This window comes from Enoplosus armatus, chromosome 13, assembly GCF_043641665.1.
Source record: "Enoplosus armatus isolate fEnoArm2 chromosome 13, fEnoArm2.hap1, whole genome shotgun sequence".
In the NCBI taxonomy this organism is placed as follows: Eukaryota; Metazoa; Chordata; class Actinopteri; order Centrarchiformes; family Enoplosidae; genus Enoplosus; species Enoplosus armatus.
Window position 1 is genome coordinate 23,725,133 of NC_092192.1, and position 27,525 is coordinate 23,752,657.

Below are 27,525 nucleotides of genomic sequence, written 5' to 3' on the forward strand. Positions count from 1 at the left end.
AGATCTGTCTGAGCGCGGATGGGGCTCCCAGGCTCCAAGTGAGGCTCTCTTAGGACATCTACGGTATGGACAGAGCGTCAAGTGCACAAATGAAGACGCACACATGCGTACGTGACAAATCGCCTCGCCGTGTGCTTGTGTAAGGACATGCTTCCTTTGCAAGCAGTCGATAGAAAGGGCTTTACTGATATGTCCTAGTAACAGAGTTAAGAGCACAGCAATGGCTGCCATGCAGTTGCCATACCAGTGCCTTAACTGGACAGGAAAGACGGACATACCGTGATATATACTGCTACCAAAAATCTGCCCGCTACCGTCCGTGCTTCAAAATATACCGTGATATAATTTTCAGGCCTCACCACCCGGCCCTAGCCCAGAGTTTTCACTAAAACCTTTCACTTTCTGTAGAGGACCCCTGGTCTGGTTTCCACCAACTCCGCTCGTTACCATAATTTGAGCTGGCTGCCTCCAGATGTATAATTCTCACCACAAAGCGACTCAATATCAAGTCTTGACTCATTGAGATAGTTGTTGACCTTCCCCCGGCCAGGAATACCATCAGAGTGAAGTCACTGCCAGTCTCTTTTACTTTCAGCGAGGCCTCTTGTTTCTCTTTGAGGCTGCCTGTTAGCCACTCAAGGTTCAAGGTTCATTTACTATGTCATTATACAACGAAAAATATTTATATCTGACATTTAGCCTACTTCATGGCTTGACTGTTAGGGCCCCATAGACTGTATATCAAGATGGCCGATGCAGCTCCAAAAATGAAGGCAAACTCAAAATGAAGGGGATCCCGCCCATACACCCTCAATCCTCAGCTGTCAATCATGACATTTCACAGCATCAAATAACCAATTAAAACCAAACTGGTGAGAAAAAAGTACACTACAACACACATCAGCATGATAAGAACTACCTAAAATGACAGAAACCATTCTTTGAGATGACATCGAGGGGGACGGAGCTTATGACCTATACTGCAGCCAGCCACCGCGGGGGGGGGGGGGGGGGGGGGGGGGTCCATCTTTATATATACAGTCAATGGTTGGCCCACAGTACGTATAGGACTTGTACATGACAATCACACATGAATGCCACAGAAAACAAAAACATATGACGTGGAATCACACAGAAGTATGGCGCAAGCTCTCAGGGAAAACCAGCCCTGATCGGCCAAAAAGTGCCCGGTAAAAATTGTCCTGACTGACCATATACGTCTTAAAAACACACCACACATGTATGCTGTTACATTTTGATTCTTCACAGTTCATATTGAACAAAAGTAAACAGGTTAAAATACTGCAAACTGTGGATTTGTTACAGTGTCTTATCGTGTTTCCCGGTTTTCAGAGGTAAAAACACAAAGAAGGGCTCCAGCAGCTGTTGGAGCTCCTCGAAAGGGGAAGGAAACGTGTGTGTGTTTTTGCAGAAGAAGTTCCATGGTTTGGGTCCATCTGTTCTTGTCCGTATGTGCAAAGAAAAAACAAACAAACAAGCTTTGTGACGCAGCCTTGTGTGGAAAACGAGACAGAAGTAAAGCCATGTGCGAGTCCTGCCGAGGATTTTGTCTCTTGCGGGACGTGTTCGATGCGCCTGCTGCAGGTTTGATTTCTTGAAGAGCTCTCCGAGTGGACCCCAAGCTTTAAAAAAAAGCCAACATCCTCTCCAGTAAAGGTCGTGATGATTATGAAATCAGTGATGCGGGTTTCCTCTGTTTTCGGACTCATGAGTCGGAGTCCCTGAGGCCAATGCTTTTATAGAGGTTAAGAAGGGAGTTTCTTAGCTGGGTGAAGAGACAGGAGGGGGGGATAAGTCAAGAATATCAGTGATCAAATGTTCAAGATTGAATTACAGAGCGGCTCTACAGAAAGTCCAATCCTCACTAACATTTGCACTATTTCCCACCAGTGTCCACATGGAGTATGGACACAGGTGGGAAATTCGGGGGGAAGCGATGCATGAGCGTAAACTGTCTTTCAGAACCCAATTACGTTCCAAACACAAAAGAAATATATTGCAACGGTGGAGTAAAATACGTTCTACTTTCTACCAAAAAAAAACAAAACAACCCACAAGTTACATGGCCTGTGTGGACGTATCTGTTCCATGAGACGGACGTCTGGAAAACACAGCTGGCGAGGCCATCCGACAGGCTCCAGCCAAGTTTCAGTGCATCTAAACATCGTGTCGGAGTGTGTGGAGCTTTGGTGGAGGGGGAAGACGCTGTACGCCCAGGAGACACAGCTTCCTTTTCAATGATTTGTTTATCGCTGGCGGGAGGATCTACCCCAGGCTGCGCGCTCTCTCCCCCGCCTTGTCTTCCACACCATAAATGTACAACCGCCCTGAGATCTGGTGTCTCACCCAGCAACGCTGTTTGCGTCATTCTCTCACTCATCCAACCGCTCGACTGCTTGCGTCATAACGGACGGTCTCGGTGAGGCAGACATTCCTGTTAAATATGATTGACGACTTGCTTTATGGCTCTAAGAGTTCATTTCAGCACCATAAAGGTCATAAATTGGAGCCCATTTGGACACAAAGGCCAGACGTTTGCCAAAATAAAAATATACTTTTCTGTGGTATGAGCCCACGCAAGCATTTTGGTGGTGTCCTACATGACCCGCATTTGACCCGCCGTCTCACCTCATCGAGCAGCAGCACCGAGGATCTGATTATCTCCCTCCACCTCTGGAGCTCGTCGTCATGGTGACACTGCTGGGAGTCCGGGAGCCGCACCCATTCCAGCTGGGTGTGAGGAGCCCTGCTGATGAGACAGTCATTAAAACGCAGGTGGTGCACAGGAAAGTGGCTTGACTTAAGTCACTCGCTGTTCTTCTAAACCATGAAAGTGGACGAGGCGAGATTCTGAATAAGAAAATCTGTCCATCTTACCCGGTATCTTCCAAAGGGGGTCCGTCAGGGCCTTCTCTGCAGGCCTTACCATTTTTGAGAGGTGTAATTTTTGGATAATAAAATATTCCAAATTAGTATTGTTAAAATCATTTATTTGATTTTTAAAAACTTGTTTTGGTTCGATTTCAGTTACTATCATAACCACAAGGTTTATGGTTATGATAGCAACTGTTTATGGCATAAACCCACTATTTGGAGCTGCCTGTGCTTCTTCATACAGCTATCTCTGCCCCCAGGGGTCTGCAGTAACAACATTTATTTGAAACAATAAATGTAAAAAAAATGCATATGGAATGATATTGAATGATTTACAAGGGAACCGTTTAAATAAGTTGTAGGAAGTCTCTGCAATGTATTTGTGCTCTGGTTCTGGATGCACAGACCTCGCAATGTTTAATGAAACACATTCACTGCCAAATGTGTACGCGCTTCCCTGCACAGAATGGAAAATCAAGGTGCTTCTCATCGAAGTGGTGTCGCTTTTTTGACGGAGCAGAGTGTGAGGATGCAGTTTCCTTTGTTTTTCCGTGAGCGGACCGGTGCTGAAGCAACAGTGGCTACAACGAATGCACGAGGGATATGTTGCAAGGGCGATTTTTGTCTTAAGTTAACACCTTCTCTTGCTGTCTGGATTTATGTTTAGCTGCCACTTTGTGCAACAAAATATAATCAACAGTGGCTGTAGAGCCAATGCGCCAATGATCTATATGTAGCAAACAGCAAAAACACCATGATTCCTTACACCGATTACCTTTCTTGCGGTTTCAATCCCTGTGACGCGGTGAGACTGTGCTCCAGCATCCACAGCTTGTAGAACAGCATTGCATTGAGAACCACCAGCAGTATCAGGCTACAGAAGACACAGAGAGAGACTGTACAACAGAACCTCATCTATCTACTACATCACTTAATGCCATTTACTGAACTGAATCAGGGCCGTGGCGGAGACGAAAATACCTTATGCAGATCCTGCGGGATGCAATTGAAGACAAGAGCAGGGAAAAAAACGAGTGGATTATGACAGATTGCAAGAACACAAAAACCAAGCGCACGTCCTCAAACACTCCCTATGAAACGATGAAAGATGACGATGATAGAATAGTTAAAAGGTCCCATATTGTGCCCATTTATTGAGTAAGTTGACGGTAAGAGCACACGGGATGTCGAGTCTGCTTGATTTCCTGGATCAGTCAATGGAAAAAAACTACTTGTGCTGAGTTTTTAGGTGAGTGACGACGTGGTTGACCTGTTTTCGGGTGTGTGTCGTAGGAGTGGTAAAACATAGTCTATCGCCCAGCAGGGATGAATGGCAATATACCATTGGTGCCGTAACTCACACAAGGCTGATTAGAAGCAGCAGTTTGGTGAAGCTGTCAAGTGTAAGGCCGCCGGGAGCGTCGAGTATGCGCCTGGTCTGTGTGGAACCTGTAGGGAAACAAGAAACAGAAAGCAAGGACTTTTACCCATGAATTCCTGAGGCTGTTGTTGCTGTCAGCCCTACGGTATTTCACTGGCCACAGACCAGTTGTTGACCTCTGCTGGGCTGACCTGCCACATGTTTGATGTGGTGGATGTCCTCCTCCTCGTCCTCGTCCTCATGCGTAGTGATAGGGCTCAAGGCCTCGTCCATGTTGCCCGGCGTTCTGAGGCGATGGGCCAGCGTCCATTTCCTCCTCCGGCTGGTGACCGCCCTCAGAGCCTTGGTCTTGGGTGACAGTCTATGAGGCTCTGCCAACACCACATCCAACTTATTCAGCTCCAACTCTAGACATGGGGGGGGGGGGGGGGGGGGCAACCAGAGAGAGGAGAATGGGAGGTTTGAGGTGTTGAAGTTTGCAATGAGAGTCGGTCAACCTGTTTTGGTTCTTTGTTCCATTTACATTTAATGGAAACTCCAGGCTGAACGGTCACTTAGTAATCTTTATTTCTGTAAATCTCACATGATGACGTTTCTGGTGACACTGAGATTCCAATTTACACAGAAACGACAGAAGCAACTCGTGTTCAGCTCCACGCCAGACCCACAAGCTATCAGGATGTTTACGATTTCATGGACCTTGGAAGATGCTTTGTTTTGTATCGTATGACGTGCATGCGGACTCCATGACCTGTGTTTCTGATATCTCATAAGACGAGTTGTATAACGACTTAGGACATAAAAGCTGAAGACAAGAAGACTAGGGCTAAGTTATTGGTATGCCATTGGGTCTATGCATACGCAAGTACTAATTTCTTCTTCAACTTGCCTAGTGAGTAGATCCCTATGTATCCATCCATCCATCCATTTTCTTCCGCTTATCCGGGTCGCTTTGGCAGCAGGCTGAGTAAGGCAGTCCAGACATCCCTCTCCCCAGCAATGTTTTCCAGCTCTTCCTTGGGGGGATACTCGAGGCGTTCCCAGGCCAGATGAGATACGGGGGTCAACCCCGGGGGTCTCCTACCAGTTGGACGTGCCTGAAAGACCTCTAAAAGGAAGGCCGCCCAGAAGGCATCCTGATCAGACGCCCAAACCACCTCAACTGTCCCTGTATTGTCCCGACTCAGAGACAAGCGTTTCAGATAACGTATGAGCAATATTCAAGGTTTTTTGATAGCACTTCCTAGGGTGCAATCCCCCAGGTGCCGTTGTCGCCCCTCTCTCTCCACACACCCCTTATTCCGCCCCCACCCCGCTACTTGTGCAAAATTTCTTTAGAAGCTTGAGTATCCTTTGTACTACCCATCACAAAATGCCTCCAAGCCCAAGAAGAAGCTGAGCATTTTTTCCCACCCACCCACCGACCATCCCATGTTTGGCATTTCGTTTACAGGTCAGGACACTCATGCTGCATGCCCTGATAGATGTTGTTTTTGCCGGAGTCACGTTTTCTGAATCTTCAGGTTACAATGGAGACGTTGAGTGCAAAGTCAACACAGTCAGAATGACCACAATTATGGGAGCGACGCCAAGGTTTAAAACCTTTCTTTTTTAAATAAATACCGCACATTTCCATTAAGAGTTGTTTGTGTTGCAGTGCTAACCTAAGTGTCTGAAGTACTCGTCCAGGCCACTCCAGGAGTTCCTCTCAATGAAACCCTTCACAAGCCCCCATGGCTGCTTCCTGTAACGAAGCTCTGTCGACACCCTGCAGGACACACACACGCACAATAAACCTGAAAATGTTGATGTCCATGTGGTGTACATCTTTGGCCCTACACTCATCAACCTTAATTGCCATTCTGACTTAACATTACCTGCGCTTGTTCGTGATTTTAATCCCATCCGGAATGCATGTTCGCCCCTACACTACAACAATAATCACAACCGCTTCCTGTAATTTAAATCCCATCGGGAGCAATGTCCTATGTATTGCACCATTAAAATTATGCCAAATTAGCTGTCAGCAGTACCTGTTTGCGGTGTACACAAATGACTTTTTTCCTATGATTTCTGCAAGGATTTATGGGCATTTATTCGCAAAGGACATCGGAGATGACATTACCAAGGATTACACCCCCCCCCCACCCCCCAAGGAAATGTGTCGTCTTTTTATTTCCAGAAAAAAATAAAGTTTTGATTCGTCATATTAAGTTAGGACTTGTTTTGTTGGATATCAAAAAAAAAAAGTAATCCACAAATGTATGTGTTTGATAAACCCAGGTGAAACCAATCTGCTCCCTTTCAATCTGGGTATTGGTTTAGGTATAAATCAGTAAAAAATGTTTTGAATATTTCGACAACATCGTTGCAAACATTTCCAGACAGTTCTCGCATGTGTGTGGGTGAAGGGACCAAAACAAGCTTCAAGTTGACTTACTTCTGTGTTGCGTTTCACGACTAAAGATCCATTTGAACCCTTGCTGTTTTCATTATTGCTCTCCATCCGTGTCGCTAAGTGCTCATTGTGATCTCCTTTGAGTTGTGAGATTTGGCAGGTTTGGCACACTTTGTCCTCGTCATGAAACACACATGTGAGCGAAACCCTGTCCCTCTTACCTGAGGCGGCACTTGTTCTTGGCCACCCGGGTGAGCATGTAGCGGTTGAGGGTGTAGAAGTAGTCGTGGTAGGGCACGTCATGGGCGATCACCTCCGCGTCAATGATATAGCACTCATTCTCCTGGCTTGCTCTGTACAGAGTCTGAGCACACAGTCAGATTTGTAAGAAATTGTTCATTCAAATTTATATGGAGAGCCATGGCTCATGAAATGTCCACCAAACCTGTGTCTCAGTGACCGTGGCTGTCTTGGGGACCAGAGGGTTATTCAGGGCGATGGTGTACATGATCTCTCTTATCTGGTTACCATCCCGCTCTTTCCTCCATGGGTGATACACCACATCTGCAACAGGAAATACCAAAATGAAACCTAATGGGACCCTGTGCAGTTATTGATCACGAGTAACACTGTGGAGCAAAGTGCTTATAAAGTGGGCCAGTGTTGTGTTTGCATCATAAAGCAAATAAACATGTAAAAATCAGCTTCGCAAGTGTTTGATGAGGGAGGATATGCACTCGACATGTTTGTCAAAGGATAGATTCACAATTTTCACAAGTCTGTCTTAAAACAATAGTCAGGGGCCCGACTGTAATCGTTCTTCCGGTTCACACTAGCCATTGAAAAAAATCCCTTCGTAATGAGGTTTCAATGTAATTGAAGGGTGACAAAAAATTCTATCTGAAGCTATGATGAGGAGTCAGACTAACCAAGACAAAAGACAAAACACAACTACACAAGGAAGACAAAAACAACGGATACAGGACAATTACATTTTGTCCGGGAACAAGGTGATATCTGCCAGTCGGGGACAAAGCCTGTAATGGTGGATGGGTGAAAGGCGGGGAGGCGGTAACTAACTAAGCATAGGAGAGGGTGTCAGAATCGAATGGAGTAAATGGCTCCAAATTGAAATTTTATCACATACGAGCTGCCACTGCCAGTCCAAAACAAAAAGATGGTTAAACACGTTTGACCTGGTCCGGTTTAAAAAAAAAAAAAATACAATACAACAATACAAAAGGGGACGGGTGCTCACAGACATCATTTTTGTTAAAAGGAACCCTTTTAAACATTGTTAGTGGCATGCAATGGTTAAAATTAGTTATTTCAACCAAAATTACAATTCATACAATTCAACAATGCAAATTGTGCCTGCCGGGTCTGAAGAAACATCAGCCACATCAGCAACAAATATGAATTTTTGCGTAATTTGACACATTGTTTAAGTGGCAAAACATATACTCACATTGTCAAGTAGTCTTGATTCTACGGTAGGGTACAGTAATTCATTTTAGTTTGGGAGGTGGGCAGTGGCAGTGACTGCGGGGCTGGGGGTGGATGGGTAGGAGGATGTTCTACTGAAAAATAATATAATAGACTAGAAAAAAAACTGTGACCTGGTTAATTTGAACACATTCCTGTTTGACGTTCTAAAATCCACCTGAACCGCGTTACGTTGTCTCCTACTGACACCTGAATGAATTCAGAACTGAGACCCTTCTCCACGCTCAGTTTGATCGGCTTGTTCCGGTTTACTTTGCCTGTTTTGGAAGTGACATTGTATGAAATACAGAGGGAATAAGGGGGGGTGCTGAGTTTACCTGAGAACCTCCTCTGCTCCCGAAAGTCCCTCATGAAATCAGTCTCAGTGAAAAGTAAGTCACGCATCTTGTCCACACCCAACTTATACACCCCGTCAATGTATTGCCTGCCACTCAGGTCCTCGTGGAAAGCCTGCACCTCACCTGCACAGAGGATTATATTGAAGGTGACAGCTGCATTTTGCATTTCACGCGTTGAGAACGTAGTTTTGATTTCTTGGTAATATCACACACCTTCGTCGCTTGGCTCAGTGGCCAGGTCCTCTTCGGCGTCGAGGTCCAGCGGCGGCGAAGGGGCGCGGCCGCTGTGCTGGCCGCTGCGGTTCTCAGGCGCGGGGAGGGTCAGGAGGTCCGCGTCACGGAGGGGGCTGGATACGTCCTCGACAGGGGGCAGGTCACACTGGTGGACCGGGAAGACCAGGAGCCAACAAGATCAACCAATAAACACTAGAGGGTAAAAAGCAGGGATCTCCATTGTTTAAAATGACGCTCCAGTGATTTTAGTATTCCACTTCCATGAAGTTGGGGGACTCAAATGACAGATTTTGAAAGATTACATTTTTACACATGTAAATAATTTAAAACAGTCTGAGGTGAGGCAGACGGCGTGCTGGATGTGTTTTGGGAATGCTCTGGGACTCACAGCTACTGGAAGACAATCGGAGATAGCATGGGAAAAAGTTTTAAAAGGTCTCGTTTAGAGTGACGCGAGAAAAACAAATGGCCGCCCACACGAGCAGACTGGTCTAATTGTGAAAAAATGAATGTGATAAATGTTGGAGAGGATGGATTGAGTTTATCAACCCACGTAGATCAGGCTTTGTACATCATCATTGACTTTCCACTCAAATAAGAAGAAAATATAAAAGAATATATTTGCACACTTGTATTTGAACTTCAAGCTAAGGGAACTAAGCTTGATGTATTGATCTTCTGATGGTGTGGTCACTGTTGGTCTGCCTGATCGTGCTTTGGATACAACTGATCCCGTTTCTGCAAAGCGTTTCAGAGTTCCGTGCACAGCCCCCCTTAGAAACCTTTAGTCTAGCCATGATTTGATGCTGCGAAAGCCCCTCTTTGCTCAGAATAACAGCCACTTTCACTTAGTTTGGATGCCATGCTTCCCACTACCACAATGCTTCTTAGTAAGCAATGATCTGCTGGAAACTCGTTCATTGAATGAGCTTCCGATGTGTAGATCAAATCGTCGTCTGAACGCATGCTTTGATGGAAGGGATCCAACTCAAAGAAATCTGACCTTTTGTACAAAATTTGCTTAAATTTGATTGCTGACCTAAAAGTAGCGCAGAATCAAAATATTTCTTCATTTTACATGACAGAACTTTGTGTCCCAACTGTGTTTTCAAGTTTTTCTGAATCCTCAAAACTTTGTGATTTACGTTCAATGTGGTCTCGGACTTATCCCACTTATCTACTTTCATATTCACTTGCCTGTACGTATATAATACAAAACAGTATGTTTGCTTGTCTTTGTTTAGCTACATGCCTATGTGTGCAGTTTCGTGTTGTACATTTGCTCTTGGTACAGTGTATTCAGAAACATTTATTAAAAAAAAGGCAGCCACGGTTTGAGTCCCCTACATGGCAAAGTTTAATGGTTGCCCTGGCTACTTACAGAGACTGAGGAGTCAGTGCTGGGCAGCTCTGGCGGAGCGTCGGTGGGGGAGGCTTTGTGGGGCGGGGCGGGCCTGACATCGGACTTGGCCTCAGTGTTCCTGGTGAGAGTGTTGCCGTCGCCGTGCTCGCTGTTTTCCTCCACGGGCAGCTCCTCACAGTACCTGCACCACGGAGATGGACAGCAGCTATAGGTCAAGGTTACCAGCTTGCTGCACACTGCCCGCACTGGGCTACGCGCATATGCATGGGCATGGGGTGCGATGGGGGTGGTCATGGTTTTTTATGGTTTCTGTTGCGAATTGGAGTAATTAGAGGACCGGTTGGGCGTCTCCTGCAAAAAGACTGCTCCAGCTCTGGGACACTCTTTTACCACGTGCACACATTTGTTTTTTAATTTTTTTAATTTTTTTTTATTTCCACGTCATTTAAAAATAGCCTAGCCTCTCATCTCTGTTGTGTCTTAGGGCTGCTGTTATTCTATTGTATATTTGTAGAGGCCAGCACCTTGTATGGCAGCTCGGTCGCCATCGGTGTGTGAGCCAATGGGTGTAAAGCACTTGGAACAGCTATTGTATGATGTGGTGCTATGCAAATACCTTTGAATTGAATTTGAATATATATATATATATATATATATATATATATTTTTTTTTTTTTTTTCCGAAAAATAGGGCCCCATGGCGGTCCACTGGAAGGGGAGGGAGTCCCAACCTCATACCCCGTGCACTGTTATTGGCTACCCAAGGGTTGACCATCTATTTAAAGAAACTATCACTTAATTGTTTCTAATTAAATTCCACAATTGTTCAGGAAGTAATAAAACACATACACAAAAACATGGTCACACTAGAAATATGCTTCACTATGATGTCAGGAATGTGTAATGTGAAATGGAACATTTTTTTTTTTTTTTTTTTTTTTACGATTGTGTTTAAAACTCACCCCATGGTGTTGAAGTCCTCGTCGGGAGGGACGTAGTCCTCATCGTCGCTGGTCAGGCCAAGTTCGCTACCGTAACACTGATGGACAAAGTGCCACAGCTCTTTTGGACATAAAGGCTGAGAGGAGAAGAGAAATATGTATCAGAAACCTGTCAAAGCATAACTCTCAATTTCTGATAAGAAATATAATGCACATAATAGTGGCCTAACAGGTGATTTTGCGTGATTATTGTTGGAACCGCCCCAAAGGATTTGATGTTTAGAGAGAGCATGAAGGTTGAAATCAAACCAATCTCAAATGCAGATTCATCTTCGGAACCGCGTAACCACGTAATACGAGGGACACGTGTTTGTTTGATATATAGAAAAAAATTGACACGCACAGAGTTCTGGTACTTGTGACCTACTAAATGATCACCATTAAATTGGCTGAAATTGATAAAAATGGACCTCTGTAATACTCATTACACTGAAAAGTAAATGTTAAAAGTAAATTGTACAACTTTTGTCACTGCATCTGGATTCCTTTGGGGGAATTGGCATGTATACGTTTCTGAGCCTGCAAATGAGGTATTTTATTATTATTATTATTATTATTAACCTTTATTTAGACAGGTACTCTCATTGAGACACAGGGTCTCATTCTCAAGAGAGACCTGGTTTTCTTCTTTATTGGGGCATGAGGGCATATGGATTGGAGTGTGAAAGTGTTTAGGTATGTATGCATATATATAGACACACATTTGTGCATATATGGAAACGTGGATATTGGTTGATTCAAGAGTGTGTGAGGGTATGGAATTTTTAAAATTGATTTTATTTTAGAAAGCAATCTGCTGTGTCAAGGAGGGGAAGAAGTAGCCCTCGAGATAGTGGACTTCAAGTGAGTCAGCTGGAGAGGCAGCTCCCAGACCCCGTCATGCAGACCACACTCCAGGTACAACTGTCCGAAAACAGCGAGGCAAGTGGTCCTACCTTACTGGAAGTGACTGGGTTCCATGAAACATCTGCTTGTTTGGATCCATGTGCAAAGGCTTACTGCACTATATGTTAATTGGGCAATACAAATTTTAATCATATACGTGCATATGTATAGATATATACATATGTCAAGATTCAGAAGTCAATGTAGTGAATGTAATTGACCTCAGTAGCGTTCCTGTCAAAAAGAAAGACAATGGCAGCGTGGTCAGTCTCACCTTCTCTAGGAGAGCGTTCTGCCACAGTCTGAACATCATCATGTATGTCCGGTCCCTCGCCCCAAATGAGGTGAAAAAGTGCTGAGAGAAGAGCAGAGTCAACAGATGAGATGAAGAAAACTTTGCCCATTTTCTTTGCCCATTCACAGTATTTTATTTATACTTTAATTGCAACACATCGATAGATTAGACAATAGACCACAACGTCTGCATGTTCAGGGCACACTGCTTTACAATTAAATAGAAAGCAGATTTGAATGAACTTGCTCAGATTGTAGAGTGGTGTATGTGAGAAGGTATGGCTACCTTTTCATTGTCGGTGCACAGCTGTATGGCGTTGGGGATGAGGCGGGCCGTCTTCTCCTTGGTCATGGAGCAGATGTCCTTCAAACGCACTATCAGCTTGCGAGCAAGAGAGCAGACGCTGTCACTGTCGAGGTTGATTACCTCTATTTATATAATCAAAATTTGTCCTCTTTTCTCCCCTTCTAAAGCATCGGAATACTTTTGACGACTCATCCTGCACTCCAATCGAACGTGATGGTGGGCCTAATTATGACCATGCGCTCAAGGATCGTGGTCACGCACCGCCAAACAGTTCTGCGTGGGCTGTGAGGTGATAACTGAAGCATTTGGTAAAAAATGTTTCATGTCGTACATGTAGCCGGCAGGAAATCAGTGGTTAAGCCAGAAGAAGTCTCTCACACACATACTCTCAAACGACTCTATGTATGCATGCCCTATGAGGCTATGGCACCATATTGGAACACGGGATCTAGTTATCTTAATATGCCCATGGTTGTAGTAGCTAGCAGGTTGAGGTCAAGCTAATTCATTTCTTCCTTATCCTCCTCCTCCTCATCTAACAACACAAGCGTGGGAGGTGTGTGTGGTGGAGGCTAAAGACGCTCTACCTGCTGTTTCACTGTTAATTAAAAATGGTCCATGAACAAAGTCAATCACAAAGTAAAACCAATCTAGTCAACTACCCCTATTGTGTGGCACATAAAATCATTTATTTATATGAAAAAAGAATATAGGCCGTGGGAGTTTTCCAGTTAGATCAGTGTCCTCACCAGGGTTTCCCATCGGAAGATGTTGCTGTAGAAACAAATCCAGTTCTCTGAGAGGTAGAGGCGCCCCTGCAGGAGGATGTCCCGCTGCAGGGCACATGAATAGTCTGGAAGGAGTTGATGGTCAAGAAATTAAAGATTATTGTGCATCAAGTGCCTACTTGGGATCAACATGTTTGGAGTATTTGTCACGTTCCTTTGGCTATTAAAGTATATTTTAGTTTTCGACTCACCCACAATGAGGCGCTCGGTGTCAGGCAGCTGCTTGAAAAGCTTCCTGAAGTCCTCATTGCGCTGCTTGTAGGTGGGACTCAATACCTACGGAGGACGCAGACAATGGCAGAAAATGCGTGAGTGTACAAAATACACCCACAGAGCGTATGTATGCATGCAAAACACACATTTACAATCAGTAATTTCCCATGCGGGCCAGAAAAACTCTCTCTGAGGGTGCAAAACATTCCCTTCCAGAATGTACATGTGAATGCTCTGCGACAGAAATGATACAACCCAAATATTTTTTTAAGCTAAACTAGTGGCCTGGCTCCAGGGAAGTCAATATTTGTCAACAAGTGTGGATGATTCATGCTCCCCAGATGATATCTCCTGTTGACGTTTGTAGTTCGGAGTGAATTGTTGGATGGATTGCCATGAAATTTGGGGCAGACATTCGTGGTCTTTGTGAACTTCTTGCTTTTTTTCCGAGCGGTTCAATCCCTGGATCTCCCCCTTCATGTTGAAGGGTCAGCACCTTGCTTGGCACCTCAGCAACCATGAGTGAATGGGTGAATGAGACCTTAACTGTAAAGCCCTTTGCGAGCCGTGAAGGTTACCATTTATCATCAGGTCAAGATCTCATTTTGTCTCATTTCTTTGTGACGGCCCCAGCCGCCTTAACTGTAATCAGACTGGAAAATGAGCACGCGTGATGGGGAATGAGCCAGCGCCCCCCGCAGACGAATTCTGATCCTTTTGATGCACTCGAAAACACTGGGTGTAACGACCGGGCCCACAAGGAAGAGGACCCAATGGCACGACGGGTTGTGAGTAAAATGCAGTCTTTACTTGAGTTGGTACACAAGTAAGCAGCCAAACCAGGCAGATACATCCAGTCAAAAGCTAAAAAAAAACATAAACATAGAACACTAGGACGCTTGACATGGAGAACAAAGAAGAACTGGCACACAGACTAAACCAGATGAGTAACTAATGAGACAGGTGACAATAATCAGGGCAGGGCAGGTAATCATGCAGGCGGGAAACACGAGTGCAGGAAGTGAAGTGTCATGAGATGCTATGGCATTTGAACACCAACAATTCAAAACTGAAGCTGGCAGTAGCTGACATTTTCCCCAATAGTTACTAAACCTTTGGCCCCATTCAACTCCATTCTCAGCAACTTTTCCAAACACTTTGTGTGAACTTGCGATACCTTTTTTTTGACTGACACTTCTGATTTCGGATTCACGTTGTCCGGTTGCGATCAACTTCCCAGATGGAGTGACTTACGGCAGGGACCTGCTCTGAGGCCCAGTCCCACTGGTGCCACTGGGCCAGCTGCTCCACGCTTCAAGTCATGCTCCCAGTTTGTTTCAGCCTCTGAATCCAGGGCTGATAAATTTTGACTCAGCAATGGAGTCATCCCCTCTTCTTTTTGTCTGTCTTTTGTCTTGTCTTAAGTTCTTGATGGCTCGATATACGGCACAAAGGAAGTGCAACCATTGCAACCAAAACAGAAAGAGGACAGCGCTTCTCTTTATAAATCCATGGCTTTCACATAAGCCTATGTAAACTTGTTGTATAATTGTTTCGATAAAGTTCTGGTAGCTATTGGTAGCTATCCATCCCCATGTAGTGAAAATTGCGGACGGTGGAACAACCGGAGTAACAGCGGAAACTCTACCTGGCAAAAGGAAAAAGAGCCCCGTTGATGGAGGAGGCAAGAAGGCAAAGAGGAAGAATGATTAAAAAAACTGAAGCAAAAGAAGAGCAAACCTCAGACGGGCATGGGACAGAGCTCTGGGACTTGCGAGGGTTCCAAATCGACATTCAGGTAATGGGTAATGAACAAACCCTCCTTAATCATACTAATGGGCGTTTTAATCTTCATCACAGCACTGAGATCAGAGTTTCTAGCTCAAATTGGGATTCTTACGGTTGTTTCTTGCCGTGGACACTAGCCAGGCTGCTAGCGATAGTGAGTAAGCAATACGCTTTACCTCTTCAGTGAACACGCTTCTTTCTTATATCTTATTTCTAAAGTGGTGGGGATCGCTTCTTCACAGAAATGTGGAAACTGTCGCCAGGCTCAGCGGAAGATGGGAAGCGATCCAGTTGACTTTGCGACAGTGGCGTCAACAACAGTATGACTTGGAAACGCTAGGGGTTGAAAGGTTGCCTATTGCCACTTTAATTTGTCTAATATCCCAAATATTCCAAAGGAAAAAAACTGAATTCGTTAAAATGACACAGCTGAGTTTGAGCTGTCATCAGGCCGAGGCGGACAGCGGTTTGTCCATGATGTTCTGCTTGATCTCACAAACTGTAGATTCTTTTCATCATATCATATTTCCAAGGAGCAGCCTGACGTGTCATCATCACTTCTTGTCTTCGCGTCAGTCCATCAGAACCATAACTCCACTCGCGCAGCACGTACTCCTGATGTCCAGCCGCAAAATGAGCTTGACCTTTTAGGTGTGACTGGAGCAACATGGGGCTACTCCGAGATTCCTCCTCCGACTTTGTTCTGTTACAGCGCTGGGTGTTGGGAAGCAGTCACGGAGGTGGGTGGAGCCAATGTGCGAGTGTGAAGAAAGAGGGCACAGGGAGGGAGGGAGGTCCAAGGAGAGTCTGGGTTTACTAGAGTCCATAGAGCTCATCGGTAGAGTGTGTGTGTGTGTGTGTGTGTGTGTGTGTGTGTGAAATTTGTGGGTACCTATGTGTTTTTTGCTCACATGTGCTCACGCCTCCTCTAAATGTTCAGTTCCACAACTCTTCTGCCTATATTCTCTTTCCTCTGGTCCTTTCCTTTGGCCTATCAGTTAGGTAAACCATGACCAATGACAACCAAAACAACAGGAAGTGGACAAACCAATCCACTTCCAGGAAAAGCTTGTGTGTGTGTGTGTGTGTGTGTGTGTGTGTGTGTGTGTAGAGATTTGGAATGAAACTTGAAACTAGTGATTAAGACCATAAACTCTTTAGGAAAATGTTTCCTGAGGTAATAAATCAAGTGAGAATTAGGGTCATTTTCTCATAGACTTCTATACAATCGGACTTCTTTTTGCAACCAGTGGACTCGCCCCCCGATGGCCATTAGCAAGAATGCAGCTTGAAGGCACTTGCATGTTTTCACTTTTCTTATTTGTGCAAATTTAGTGGTCACAAAAGCTGTGCAATCATTTTGTGAATTCGCCCCTGAACGCACTACCGAAATGAATTCAAATCAGAATCAGAGCAGAATCATCCTTATGTCTGTTCCTCCAATGACATTTTGCCTTGTGGCCATCCTGACAACAAACTAACAGTGCACTTATTATCCTCCCTGTGATTACATTTGAAACTCATCTTTAACCTGAGAATTTATCTTGGAAAAGGACATGCTTTTGCTGCACTTTTTTAGATCCTAAAGAAGTAATTTCGCTTGGGCCTCACTGAACATTGGATATTCAGAACCCTTGTGGCGTAGAGACACAGATTTGGATTGTGGTAATAAGTACATTTCATTTCATTCACCAAAAAAACCCACCTCTCATAACAAGACAAGGCCCAAACCCAAGCACTCTGAACTAATCTGTCAGTGGCCCACTACAACTGCTAACTCACTACCAGACAAGCACTCACACTGTGGTGATGGATGGCTGGGTGTTCTAATGCTTGAATAGAGAATCCAATATGTATCGTCTACTGCAGGGATGCTAAACTTACTTATACTTCGCCCACTTTTGCAAGATGACATGAAGCCAGGAGCCAGTTAATAAACAAACATTAATAGGCCTCAGGTCTTTCTGCCAGAAAGCCTTTCTAACATGTGGTTAACGTTGTGGAACTGTCGCAGTTTGGTTAGGTTCAGACACCAAAACAACTTGGTTAGGTTTCGGAAAAGATCCTGGTTTGGGTTAAAGTAATAAGTCAGCGTTGACTTTTGGTTTCACATGGCAAGTCAAAAGCAGTCTCCTGGGTGAAAGTCCTGTTTTTCTGCCAGAAAGCCTTTCTTAACACGTGGTTAACGTCGTGAAACGGCCGCAGTTTGGTTGGGTTTAAACACAGAAACTACTTGGTTAGGAAAAGATCATGATTTGGGTTAAAATAATAAGTTAGCCTTGATATCAGAAATGCTTTCTGGCAGAAAGCAAGCAAACACATTCCCCACGCAGGTCAGGTGTTTTTGGTGTACTTGTCACCGCCTCTGCACACTGCACAGAACACTGATGCAACTTCCCAAGTAACAGCCAAGGGACACTATTGAACATTTACTAATTGGTATAAATAAACAAAAAAATTCCCTGTCTGAATCAATTTGTTTTCACCGTGACTTAGAAAATGGTCGGCAGGACCACCCTATTGAGGGCCAGATTTGGCGTTGCACATCACGTAGCCTGAATCTGACCCTGTACCTCACTACACAGTAGGTCACAATCAACAACATCATGTAAATGCTGAAAGGGAAACGTGACTAATGGCTAAAGGAGATGGCAAAAGTGGCAACATCCCGCACTCTCAAAGAAAGAGACACACTGTGAGATGCCCCACAAAATTACAGTATGGACTGCGACACACACACACACACACACAAAGACGTATATACTATGCCCAAATATGAACACAAATAACAATTTACACACAGATCAGGGCTTCCCTCAATTCTTCCTTTCCAATGGGAAAAATACCACAAATAGGACTGTTTAAGTTTAATGTAAGTTTCGGGTTTTTTTTTATAAATATATCATTTTTGTTCATTTCTGTTATGAGCAGGATGTTGCTATCTTTATGTTTATTTTCTTATTAAGGCAACAGACATCGCTTCACTCTCAAGCTCAGTCTTCCACTGCCAGACCACTCCGCTCACTCTAGGAGAACAGTGCCCTCTCGCTGCTTCGTGCATTGACACATTCCAGCAGACCTCCAACTCATGTGCAGAGGGTGAGACAATGATGCTCTTATATGCTAGTGGCCTCATTTGCTCACAGCAATTATCTAAAGGTTTCAAAATCAGTATATTGTTGTTAAAATGTAAGGTATAAAGCATTAAACATATCTATTTTATTTAAAGTAACTGTTATTTATCTATTATCTATTTGAAACACTGTAAGGAATTTCCCTCAGACTTTTCAGTCCTGCACAACAACAGAATGGAAACATGCACAGCTCTTTGTCCAAACAGCCGTTTTGGGATTCAACATACAGTAGGTTAAACAAATGAACTCACATTGTACCAGCTCTGGCTTTTCTGTCGTCACGTCAAAGCATGGGCGAGGTGGCCAGGAGAGGAGCGGAGAGGAGGACAAAATAGACAAAAAAGAAAGAACTTCGTCAACAAAGCAAGTTATGGTGAAACATTCTTTGCAGTGTACTGTGATGCATAGTGCTGTCAAGGCACGTGATACTCAAAAACTCACAAAATCAAATTTTTTTTAAACCCCCACCAGATGGTTTTTAGACGAACAACAGTTGGAGAAACAAAGGTGAGCTCTCGATGCCATAGAAACATCCAGTTGTCAGCGGCAGCATTACCTTTCTTCATTCGTAAGCATGACCATTTTGTCTAAAACCAGTGTTTAAAATGAAAGTATCATGTATTATAACGGTTTCCCCTGTGACGGCCCCATCTTTCCTGTCCTCTTTTGGCTGTGTTTTACCCTTTTAGTGTGACAAGTTTTTTCTAATGGGGAGTTGGAAGCTCTTTGTAGTCTGCTGTTGGGTTGGAACTGGTACTATTTGGGGTCACCCCTATCTTAGACTAGTCTGCACAAGTAAAGGTTTGGGGCTTGCCTTCAAAAGGAGGTTAGAGAGTGACTTAGTCTCAGGTTGAGCCGTGTATGACATTATGGTCTGGGTATTAAACGCCGGGCAGCGACAATAGCCCAATAGTCAGAGCTCAATGTAATTACATGAATTCTCATTGGCTTTAGAGTTTGGTTTTGAAATACTGTGTTCATCTACCGGCGCAGTCCCCCCCTTTTGAGGTCATCACTCAAGCAGCTAATCCCTGAAATGTGAGGCCTGATTTTAGTGGGGGGGGGGTTTAATGAAAGAGCCAAGATGCCTTTCATAGCACAGTGTCAAAGCTTGGCCTCACAACTGATGTGTCTTATGACAAATGCAGTAGACGGATATTCTCATCTCTACAGAAATGGAAGGCGTGGTATCTGAAAGTGTCTTCCAGAGCAGATGTCCCTCTTGTGAATCAGAGGGAGGTCAGCACCTACATCTTCTCCATCCCATGTGGCGGTGCACATACAGAACGTGTCTTTTCAAATCTGTGTCAATTTCACATTGTAAGTGCACTGACACGTACCAGAAATTCCTTGCAAAAGGGGGCAAAAGTATCGCAAACAGACATTCAACCGTGCGGCGAGTGCAAAAGAGTCTTATTATGTGTTACAGGTTTGGGATTCTGGCTTCACTGAACCCTGCAGTGTCCTCATCATTGGCGTTGTGGAAGTGGCCGCCCATTTGAGGGCACGTCTGTAATCAAGATGTTTATGGGTTCCACGCTTAATATTTAAATTACACAGTTGCAACTACTTCATTTACTTTTGCTTCGTGCCTCCATTATCAGCTCAAACAGTCATGACGATGTCACCATAACCAGTAACAGTAAAGGGGCTTTGGTTATAATTTGTTTCTGGCAAAACAAACCATTGGAAGTGGGCATCTTACAGCGTTCCCAAAATCACTTGGGCGCCTCGTTTATGGCTTTTACCTTGGAGTTCTTGCCACTGCCGCGTATGCTGTTGCTGGTGGGATGGGCCGACTGGGAGCAGGGGCGCTGGTGCTGATAGGTTTGCTGCTGTTCCGGGGCAGCGGGGGAGCGGTCCGCGGCCTGATCGGATGAACCCTTCTCCACCATGCTGCCGTCAGCCCCGGGGCTCAGTTGGGCTCCGATTTGCGCTAACGTGGCAGTACTGAAAGAAAGACAAAGTCACTCTGGGACGTCAGCAAGGGATGCAACTACACCTGTAGAGTTAATGATTTTAGATCATGTATCAATGCCAGATACTATAGATTATTAACAAACATCCAGAGAGCCTCTGTATTGTTTTGCTCCCCTAACATCCTCTTTTAGTCGACATTTAATCGACGCAGGCAAAACCTTTAGCAAGCCATTCATGCCAAGTCAGTTGTCCCGGCCTCTGCCTGGTGGCAGCTTCAGGCTCAGCATCCCTGTCTCCCCATCCCCATACCCTTACCAATGAACCAGTCCTTCTTCCAACTGAATTGCAGTGGGGAAAAAAACGATGAAAAATTCTTTTCAATGATAAGAATTCAAACACTGCAATTATTTTTCCACGTGATGGATCATTAATGGTGGGGCCCGATGCGATCTCTCTCCACGGCGCCCCTGCTCAAGCCTCGGGACGACAGAATGAATGACACATGGTCAGTGATACAACTCATTTTCTGAAAGTTACAGTGTGATTTCATCATATGAATCAATACATATAAAATACTTTGCTACTGGTACTTAAATGTAGGTACAGCGGAAGAAAACCAGACTATGGGGAACAAGGGAGTAACAATTGGGAATTTTAGAGGAAAGGACAAATAGATTATACTGTTTTTGTAAATACTGGGTACCTATGGGCACAGTGCCGGTAAATAAAGTATGTACTCCCTCTGCAACCAGAGGACAAAGAGGTATACACGCCATTACTGTACTGCAATTCTCTAACAGTTACCTAATGTAACACTCTGGATCTTACATCGAAACCCACTTTTGCTTCTCATTTAACATCCCACGGCTTCGCTCTCTGAGTCGAGGCGTCTGACCCCGGAGAACTGAGACTGACCGATACACGGCGAGGCCGGGTTGCCACCTACCCCTGCATTGCAGCCCCTTCAGATCAAAAGGTCAGATTACAAGCTGTAGACCTAGCCTTCACGTCAATCTAGACATTAGTACGTCAATAGTCATTTTATTTGTTATCAACAGCTGGTTTACTGCCATTGGAGAACAAAAAAAAGGTACATTACTAGACAGGGAACTCTGACTGACTCAATATATCACTCCTAACTTTAACGCCACAGTTGTGTAATGCTTAATTACTCTACATTCTATACTTGCAGGTTATAGAAGCCTCCAAAACAGACTCAGTCGCCCATTTTAAATCCCCATGCTTTACCCGTGGGCCAGTTGAATAAACACGCGACGTCAATCTATATAGTTTAATAATTAATTCGAAGTGCATATATCATACCGGTGAGACATCACACACACACTCGTCTGCCTGCAGATGCAAACGCAGTGATCGGTGTCTCGCTAAACCCCAGCTAAAGCGTCTGGTGCAGCAGGACATGGTGGGATGTAAAAACTGTGCAAGTTGACACATCCTCCCACAAAACACACCACTGCGGGCACAGAGCGACAGCAACACAGAGATGGGGGGAGGGGGGCAAGGCATTGTAAGTAGAGACACTAACCGACCTGGCAGCCATGGAAGACCTCAGCCCACAGCGTCAGACTTGTATTTGCTTCATTCATCCACTCATTCAGACAGCAACAGCAGCAGGAGGAGGAGGAGGAGGAGACGAGGGAGCAGAGAGAAGAGAGGAGGAGGAGGAGGATGGAGCTGCCTCTGAGAATCCATGCCAAAGAATACATGAATGGGGGTTGGTCGTAAACAGGCAGGTACACTTGCCCCCTCCCAGAAATGCAGTTCAACAGGCTTCTTTCCTGTTTCCCCTCCTTAACCCCCCCCCGCCCACCCTCTCTTTTTCTTCCCGAGTGATGACTAACAGGATTCTGCTGCAGCCGCTTTCTCTAAGTCTGCCCTCCCTCGGCCACTCTGCCGACCCGGACCTCCTTTACTCAATTGCTTGTGCTCAGACCATTGTCATCTTTATACCCCATCATCCCTTTTTTTTCTATGTAGAAAAAAAGAAATTACTCTGTTTTTAGAGTTAATGTCCTTTTTTTTTGGGTGAATATTGTATCCAGAACATGTCTTCTTAAGGTTAAGGTTTTGGCCAAATACAATAGTGCCGTTTTATTTGATTTCCGTATGATTTTCCCGTCTTCATGCAGGCTGTGATTTAGATGTAGAAGGAGGAAATTGCTGACATATTTGTATGAGTTGTGTTCAATTATACTGACAGCATAAGCGGCAAGTGTTTATTCTAATTGCCATTACTTTTGACACCTAGGGTTTAAAAATGCTTGACGACTCTATTTTGACTGAAGGATCTGGTTTAAAAATAATAATATATCACATAGAGAGAGCCTGGAGGTGAAGATTAAAACTAATTCAATGGGGCTGTAGTTAACAGGCAAACATTTCATAACTGCTATTGGAGATTAGACCCAGTTATACCCAAATTAGTTCATCCAGATCAAACAGGGTTTGTGAAAAATAGATTTGCAGCAGACAATGTCAGAAGATGGTTACATGTTATTCTTTCTGTTCCTAATTCAATTCCACCGCCTGCTGTATATGTATCTATTGACGCAGCAAAGGTATTTGATCGATTGGAATTGACTTTTCTTTGGTTTACATTAAAACACATAGATTTTGGAAAACAATCTAATTTACAATTTAAATACGATGAACCCTTCTGCTCAAGTACTAACTGGAAGCCATTTTTCATCCCGGTTTCCAATTTGTAGAGGGACTCGTCAAGGATGCCCTCTTTCCCCGTTTCTATTTGCCTCAAAATACGGCAGTCACAGACTATAACCCCCTTTCTGGTAGGAAATATATGTAATTTTATTTAGCTGTATGCAGATGATATTTTGCTATATTTGGGTAATGCAATGTGCAATCTGCCGTAGGTTATTGAGATTTTTATGTTAGTTAGTACCTTTTCAGGCTATAAAATGAATATGAAAAAATGTGCACTTTTATCCTTAACCCTTTAACACCGAGTGTGTTGTCGGCGACACGTTTGCACAAGCGGACTTTGGATTACCATAATTATGTCACGGTTTGTGCTATCGGAAAAATTCCAACGGTTTCTGAAAGCTGAGATGTTGCGTCATTACGGTAATTTCACTCGCGCCTCTCCCGGAAGCCCGTGAAGCAGCCCCGGAGACATACACACAGCAGAGCGGTGAAAGAGAGCGGAGAACAGAAATTTTTGACTAAAAAAATGTCAGCAAGACGACCCTCCCGGGTGATAAAACCTCCATGGAGGTTGAGAGAAGGATTTGAGACCGAAGGACCAACGGAAGGAGCAACTTCTGGTGAAGAAAGGTAACGTTAGACAAGTTGAATTTCTGGATGAATGGAGCTCTCTCTACTTTTCTCTAGCTAGTTTTTACTTTGTATATGTTATTGTATGTGTAAATCGACGCTGACCTTTTTAGAACAGTGTACCAAGTCTGTTAGTTTGTACTATGAGTGCGTATTTGTACTTTCTATGCATAAATGTGCGCATCGTGCACTACAAAATATGACGCATGCATTATTTGTTTGCCGACTTTTTTAGAATAATGTGTAACGTTACCAAGTCTTGTTTGTACAGTGTACCATACCTTGTTTGTACTATACAGTTTGTGTGACCACCTGAATGTTTTTCTCCACTACTTTCAATTTGTCTTGTGATGAGGAACAGCTATACTGTGTATGTGCTATGAAATGACAATAAATAAATATTCTTCTTCTTCTTCAAGTGGCCTTTGTCCTGGGAGAGGCTGTGAGGATGCTGGAGGTGGTGATGAGGAGGTGTCCACCAGAGGTCACATTCAGGGCCGTAGAGGGAGAAGCCGTGGGGATGCTGGAGGTTCTGGTGATGCTGTCAGAGACCGAAGACGCTCACCACATCATCAAAGATGGAAGACGGAGACCCCAACCACCTCTCAATATGGGAAACCCACCACCAGGTGATATCTTTTCCCACTTTTTTGATGCTGCAGTTTTCAAACTCATCTGTGAAAACACAAATAAGAATGCAGCCAAAAACCTGGAGAAAGGGAGAAAGTTCTTCTGGACTGAAATGACTCCCGTTGAAATGAAGAGGTTCATAGGCATGTTGCTGTACATGTCAGTTTTGGACCTACCAAAGATTAGTGACTCTTGGCGTCGGCAAACCATTTTCCATGTGCCATTCCCTGCCACCGTCTTGCCCTGAGACCGGTTCTTGGCCATTTTATCAAATCATCAGTGACTCAGAGAAAAGTGAAGAAAATGATAAGAAAAAGGGCACAGAGGATTATGACCACCTCCACCGGGTCAGACCTCTCATGGAGGTGATACGCATGAACTGCAAGGCCATCTACCACCCAAGACAGCACCTTGCAGTCGACGAAAGGATGGTTGGGACCAAGGCCAGGCTCAGCATCAAGCAGTACATGAAGGCCAAGCCAACAAAGGGGGGGCTGAAGTTTTTTGTGCTTGCTGACATCAACGGCTACACCATCGACTTCAAGCTCTACACGGGCAAGTCCAAGATGGCATCAGGGAAGGGGCTCTCTTTTGATGTTGTAACGGGACCAGTCAACAAAGACTACCTGGGGTCTGGGTATATTGTCTACACAGACAACTTTTACAACAGTCCCCTCCTCTTCCGACACCTGAGCCAGCAAGGATTCGGAGCTTGTGGAACATACAGGTAATGTACAATGGCTGCCCACTGCTCCTAGTGATGTGTATCATACTCAAAAAAATTAAAGAAACACTTTTTAATCAGAGTATAGCATCAAGTTAATTAAACTTCTGGGATATTGATCTGGTCAGTTAAGTAGCAGAGGGGGTTGTTAATCAGTTTCATCTGCTTTGGTGTTAATGAAATTAACAGCAGGTGCACTAGAGGGGCAACAATGAGATGACCCCCAAAACAGGAATGGTTTTCCAGGTGGAGGCCACTGACATTCTTTCCCTCCTCATCTTTTCTGACTGTTTTTCACTAGTTTTGCATTTGGCTAGGGTCAGTGTCACCACTGGTAGCATGAGGCGATACCTGGATCCTACAGAGGTTGCACAGGCAGTCCAACTCCTCCAAGATGGCACATCAATACGTGCCATTGCCAGAAGGTTTGCTTTGTCTCCCAGCACAGTCTCAAGAGCATGTAGGAGATTCCAGGAGACAGGCAGTTACTCTAGGAGAGCTGGACAGGGCCGTAGAAGGTCCTTAACCCATCAGTAGGACCGGTATCTGCTCCTTTGTGCAAGGAGGAACAGGATGAGCACTGCCAGAGCCCTACAAAATGACCTCCAGCAGGCCACTGGTGTGAATGTCTCTGACCAAACAATCAGAAACAGACTTCATGAGGGTGGCATGAGGGCCCGACGTCTTCTAGTGGGCCCTGTGCTCACTGCCCGGCACCGTGGAGCTCGATTGGCATTTGCCATAGAACACCAGAATTGGCAGGTCCACCACTGGCGCCCTGTGCTTTTCACAGACGAGAGCAGGTTCACCCTGAGCACATGTGACAGACATGAAATGATCTGGAGAAGCCGTGGAGAACGTTATGCTGCCAGTAACATCGTTCAGCATGACCTGCTTGGTGGTGGCTCAGTGATGGTCTGGGGAGGCATATCCATGGAGGGACGCACAGACCTCTACAGGCTAGACAACAGCACCCTGACGGCATTAGGTATCGGGATGAAATCTTTGGACCAATTGTCAGACCTTACGCTGGTGCAGTGGGTCCTGGGTTCCTCCTGGTGCACGACAATGCCCAGCCTCATGTGGCGAGAGTATGCAGGCAGTTCCTGGAGGAAGAAGGAATTGATACCATTGACTAGCCCTCACGCTCGCCTGACCTGAATCCAATAGAACACCTCTGGGACATTATGTTTCGGTCCATCCGACGCCGCCAGGTTGCACCTCAGACTGTCCAGGAGTGATGCCCTGGTCCAGATCTGGGAGGAGATACCCCAGGACACCATCCGTCGTCTCATTCGGAGCATGCCCCAATGTTGTCAGGCAAGCACGTGGGGGCAATACACAGGACTGAGTACCATTTTGAGTTGCTGCAATGGAATTTCAGCAAAATGGACTAGCCTGCCGCATCATTTTTTCACTTTGATTTTCGGGGTGTCTTTGAATTCAGCCCTCTGTAGGTTGATAATTTTCATTTCCATCAAACGATGTGGCATCCTTTCGTTCCTAACCTATTACACAGTCCATATCAGTATAGATATCCAGCATGGTTTTTTTCCCATTGAGATCTGATGTGTTTTCAAAGTGTTCCTTTTAATTTTTTTGAGCAGTGTATATAGGATGGGTCAAATGCAGAGAATAAATTTTGTTTCAGTGTATGCAAGTACTATGAAATGACAGAGAAGGCAGAGAAGAGTTGGTGTCCCCACCACCCAAGAAAATGCCCTCACCAAAAGATCCCCACGAGGCAGTATCCGGTGGATCAGGGACGGGGATCTTCTGTTCGTGAAGTGGATGGACACCAGAGAGGTCTCCCTGTGCTCCACCATCCACCCAGTGTACAGTGGAGACAAGACAGGTGATGGGCCACAACAAAAGATCTCTGTCCCCAGACCCACCACAGTTACAGAGTACAACAAGTACATGGGGGGAGTGGACACCTCGGACCAGATGATCGGCACAAATTCAGTCCACTGGAAAACCAGGAGATGGCCCACCACTGTTTTCCAGCATCGGGTTGACATTGCTGTGACAAACTCCTTTGTCATCCACAAGGCTCACTGTGCCAGCCTGCAGGAGAGGCCTATGACCCGTCAGCAATGCCAGGAGGAGCTCGCTGCACACCTCCTTGGGGTTGACTTGAAAAATGGCCCTCAGAAAACTTCAGGTCAACATGTACCTATCCCCACAAGAAGTGGACAGACCAAAGCGCAGAGAGCCAGCATGGGGCAAAAGCACTGCAAACTCTGGCAGAGGAGCACTGCCTGGAAGTGTGAGACCTGTGATGTGGGCCTGTGTCTGCAGCCACACAGGAACTGTTACCGGCAGTACCACCAAGGCCTTTGAGGAGCCAGAGAGGAGAGAATTGCCCTGTGTGGTAAAAAACGCCTGTACATAGTTTCAATTTTGTGGCC

The 27,525-nt window shown here is 44.9% G+C and overlaps 1 protein-coding gene across 1 annotated transcript; it reads right to left on the reverse strand.

Annotated features, from left to right (window-relative positions):
- Positions 1–1,726: 1,726 nt before the first annotated feature.
- Positions 1,727–20,420, reverse strand: LOC139295129 (protein Aster-B-like). The gene is made up of 19 exons (XM_070917232.1): positions 20,274–20,420; positions 18,777–18,797; positions 13,582–13,666; positions 13,352–13,455; positions 12,582–12,677; positions 12,276–12,356; positions 11,078–11,193; positions 10,134–10,296; positions 8,732–8,897; positions 8,498–8,641; positions 7,120–7,238; positions 6,896–7,038; positions 5,941–6,044; positions 4,468–4,683; positions 4,257–4,344; positions 3,877–3,888; positions 3,671–3,769; positions 2,650–2,770; positions 1,727–1,786 (listed from the first exon to the last, which is right to left on the reverse strand). Exons 1-19 carry the CDS (start codon positions 20,418–20,420, stop codon positions 1,727–1,729), a joined length of 2,085 nt encoding a protein of 694 aa, XP_070773333.1.
- Positions 20,421–27,525: the final 7,105 nt, after the last annotated feature.